This window comes from Glycine soja, chromosome 2 (assembly GCF_004193775.1).
Source record: "Glycine soja cultivar W05 chromosome 2, ASM419377v2, whole genome shotgun sequence".
Lineage (NCBI taxonomy): Eukaryota > Viridiplantae > Streptophyta > Magnoliopsida > Fabales > Fabaceae > Glycine > Glycine soja.
This window is the reverse complement of record NC_041003.1, coordinates 11,572,279-11,576,841: the sequence shown is the minus strand read 5'-3', so window position 1 is coordinate 11,576,841 and position 4,563 is coordinate 11,572,279. Positions and strand designations below refer to the sequence as shown.

The following is a 4,563-nucleotide window of genomic DNA, read 5'->3' as shown; positions in this document are numbered from 1 at the left end:
CATAACAAAATCATTCTCATGTATTACTGTATATATCACCTGAACAAGATTACTGTGAATATATATATATATATATATATATATATATATATATATATACACGTATTTTTAAAAATTTATAATGCTATAGTATTACGTATTTTATGTGAGATAAGGTGCTTCCTCCCAGAATATGATATAAATCCTCATGGATAATCAAAATACAATACGTCCGCACTAACTAACTAATTCAAACTCTAATACTCAAATAATTCAGCAACGAAAAACGAATGTCAATTTCCCAGCCAAAAAGAATGCATATAATTGGGTAAAAATCTAGCATATTACTTATTGATAGAATCCCACAAGCCAAAGAACTCAATTCATAGAATAGACTTTAGAAGAATAAACTGTTTCACATGTCGGCCATTGTAGAGTTAAGTGCAGGTTGCACGCGAAGAATCGTTGAACGAGAATAATCAAACATAGTTGGTGCCTACTTGGATTTAACATATTTCAAACACATTTTTTTATAAAAAAAATAAAATCAGATTTTGTATTTAATCAATTATAAAAGAATATTTATAAGTTCAAATGTTCAATATAACTAAAATAACGTTTTCATTCAGGGAATTTTACATGATTCCGTATTATTTAATACTAAAGTAGATAGTAATAATAATTAAAAAAAAAGACACATTGTAACCCTGTACTTTATTTTTCTTTCAAATATTTTTTACATGAAATCGATAGCATTTCTTTTAATTAAAGGGTTGTTTTATTTACAAGAACAGAATGCCAATAATAATAATAATAATAATAAAACTTATCTAATAATCATCAATGTAAATTATTCTATTTTAGGTGTCTAGCATAAACAGTATGATTTTCCAAAGAAATTTTCATGTAAACTATATTATTCATATATAACAAAATTCATAGAATCCTTTCTCAGATCACATCCCTGACATTTTCACACTCTTCCTAAATTTTTATACAAAATTTATTTGGTGATTTGGTCACAATAGTTACAAAAACTTTTTTTATTATATTAAAACTACCTTTTTTAAAACATCTTTTAATCTGTATATATACCATGTTTAATTCTGTGTTTCTCATTGTAAGGACTTAAATGAATGTGTATAATTAAAAGATTAAAACTAATATGTTAGATACTAAAAGAATATTTATTTAAAAAAAGCTAAAAAAAGATATATTTTTAAGTATATGAACTAAAAACAGTTTTTGCAACTACAAAAATCAAATGGTAATTAAACCTTTACTTGCAATACAATTTCTCTTTTCATTTTTTGAGCATTTAGATTCGTGGAACAATAGTTACAAAAACTTTTTTTTATTATATTAAAACTACCTTTTTTATAACATCTTTTAATCTGTATATATACCATGTTTAATTCTGTGTTTCTCATTGTAAGGACTTAAATGAATGTGTATAATTAAAAGATTAAAACTAATATGTTAGAGACTAAAAGAATATTTATTTAAAAAAAAGGCTAAAAAGAGAAAAAAAATATAAATATATGAACTAAAAACAGTTTTTGTAACTACAAAAATCAAATGGTAAATAAACCTTTACTTATAATACAATTTCTCTTTCCACCGTGGAAAATGCAACTCTTTTTCTTTAAGGGGTGGTATGATCTCCATTCCTTAGTTCAATGAACACCGAACCAGAGCCACTTAAAATTTCAACACATCCCACAAAACAATTAATGTTGAGCTACTTTGAATTTGTTCCGGTTCGTTGTTTTCCTAAGTTTATGTAAGCGCAGGTATTGGTAATATAATACTACTATATCCTCCTATTAATTTTGCAGCTCTACTTCAATTTTATATTTCCAAGATATTACTGTAATTTAGTCATTTCTTAATTTCTTTTAGAGATATAAAGACAAACATATAATGGTAGAAATTAAACAACATAGAACGGCATGATCAAACTGCTGCAAATACACTTAATTAACGACCCACACAAAACAAAACCTCTTACATTCTCTTCTAGTCTTTTACAACTTACTACAAACCGTACACGGAATAACAACCCCTAGCGATTAATAAAAAGGTGCTCTAAACCCTACTTTTCTTGAACTAAACTTAGCAAATAACACAAACCAAACCAACTCAACCAAACAACATCCATAAACCTAAACAGACAAACCAAACAACACACATAAACCTAAACAGAAACCCTAGGCACAGCCTTGGGAACAACATCCACAAACCTAAGCAGACAAACCAAACCAACTCAACCCAACAACACACATAAACCTAAACAGAAACCCTAGGCACAGCCTTGCAAGACAGTGGCTTCTTCATCTCCATAGAAAGCTTAAGAAACTCATCCAACTCCACAGAAACACCATCAGATGAAACCCAATGAAAATTTTGAAGCAACTGAGCGAGCCAAAGATGAACCGAGGCCAAACCAAGGGCCTTCCCAGGGCACACTCTTCTTCCAGACCCGAAAGGTGCCAACCTCAAATCAGACCCCATTATGCTCACATCCTCCTCCACAAACCGCTCGGGCCTAAACTTCTCGGGCTCGGCCCACACCCTCTCGTCGTGGGTTATGGCCCACATGTTCACCATCGCGGTGGTGCCCTTGGGAATCACGTGCTTGCCGCCCACGGTAACGTCGTGCACAGCAAGGCGAGCCCACGAGAGTAGCGGGCCTGGTGGGTGCACACGAAGGGTTTCTTTTACTATGCACTGAAGGTAGCGCAGGTTCGGAATGTCTGCTTCGGATACGGGCCTGGAGGATCCGCAAACGAAGTCTATTTCGCGCTGTGCCTTTGCTTGGATTTCAGGGTGGAGAACCATCCGAGCCAGAGTCCACTCTAGCAGAATTGCCACCGTGTCCGTTCCCCTAAATATCATTTCCTAAAAACAAAAAACAAACCACTTCAAAGTTTATCCTGACCAAGAATACATAATGCATGTTCAAATAATTAAAAATTCTGTTTATGTTTGAAGTAAAAAATGACGATAAATCTTTTAATTATTAACTTCTGGCCAAGAATACATAATGCATGTTTTAAAAAACATAAAAAAGACCGAAAAAAGTTTGAAATAAAAAAGGAAAAGTGAAGAGTAAAAAAAAAAACTGAAAAATTTCACTACTATGAAAATCAACTTTTTCTTCTTTCTTTTATCTCCGACCAAAACATTAACTCTCCATATTTTCTTCTGTCCTTAAAACATTCCATAAGGTTTATCCTGAAAACGTTTTTGCATGCATGTTGAAAAGAAGCAAATCCTTAAAAAAACCATTAACATGACAAAAACCACTTAAAAAGGACAACAAAAACTTAGTTACCCAAAGAACAGCGATCATGTCAGCTTCACTGAGCCTGTTTTCCTTCTCCAAATCAAGCAAAACATCAACAAAATCCCCAGTTCCTTCATCCTTCACACACTCACCCCTCTCCCTCTTCACCCTATGCTCCTTAATAACCCCTCCAACAAAAACATTAACCTTTTCAACCAAACACCTACACCTCTTCCTCACACCCTGCAAATCCAACCACCCCAAAACCGGAAAATGGTCACTCCAGTTAAAAACACCCAACAACTCATACCCTTCACTCACCAAACCCTCAAGCTCCAAACCCTCACCCTCGTAAAACTCATAAGACTTACCAAACACCGTCATCATCACATTGTTCAACGAACTAAAGTGTAGAATTTTCTTAACCTCAACATGTTGGTTCTCACTCATGGTTTTCTTAACTTGTTCAACCATTTTTAATCCAACCTCGCTCCTGAAGGATTCAGAGCCGGTGATTCTCTTCGGGGAGAAGAGATGTAGGGCTGAGATTCTCCTCAAATTCCTCCAGTACTCCCCATACGGTGCAAAACCCATTGCGCGGTGGAAGAGAAGCTCATAGGCGGATTCCTTCACCGGCCTATCAGCGAAACTGGGGCTGCCGAGAATCTCCTTCGCGGTCTCCGGTTCGCTGGAGATGACGAAACGGGTTAAACCGATGGAGAAAGCCATGAGCTTTTCCGCGTGGTAATTACGGGCGAGTTTGGATAAAGCACGGTGAGGCGTGGAGCCAGTAAAGATCCCTAACAGGGCAGTTACTGGGCCAGGGATGATGGGTCTGGGCCGGGCCCAGGCCCAAGGAAGCCCACCAGGAGTGAAGAGCAGCGTGAACATGAGGGTGAAGAGAAGGACGCAGAGGGTGGCTTGGAAAGTGATCATAGGGGACTGCATGAGTTCCGGGAAGAACAAAAGTGTGAAATCTGGTGACATTTTTGGTGAAAGAAAAAAAAGTGTGGGAGAAATGAAGAGGTTGTTGTGCTGGAACTAAGAAGAGTAGTGGATGGTGTGAGTGAGAGTTAGTTAGCCACTGTTTATATAGAAAAAATGTGAGTGGTGTGGTTAAAAGTTTGGTTAACCATGGTTATACGGAATAAAGGAAATGCATATGCAAATAAAAAAAATAAAAATCAAGGAAAAATAATTAAATTATTAAATTACTTAAGGATAATGAAAATGTTTGTTTTTAAAAAACATTACTGCTTATATACAAATTATATAAGAATTTGTAAAATCAACAT

General features: G+C 35.0%; 1 protein-coding gene across 1 annotated transcript; it reads right to left on the bottom strand.

Annotated features, from left to right (window-relative positions):
- Positions 1-1,929: 1,929 nt before the first annotated feature.
- On the bottom strand, positions 1,930-4,344 carry LOC114387521 (cytochrome P450 78A5-like). Its single transcript, XM_028347724.1, has 2 exons — positions 3,317-4,344; positions 1,930-2,880 (listed from the first exon to the last, which is right to left on the bottom strand). Exons 1-2 carry the CDS (start codon positions 4,253-4,255, stop codon positions 2,269-2,271), a joined length of 1,551 nt encoding a protein of 516 aa, XP_028203525.1. The 5' UTR covers positions 4,256-4,344; the 3' UTR covers positions 1,930-2,268.
- Between the last annotated feature and the right edge of the window lie 219 nt (positions 4,345-4,563).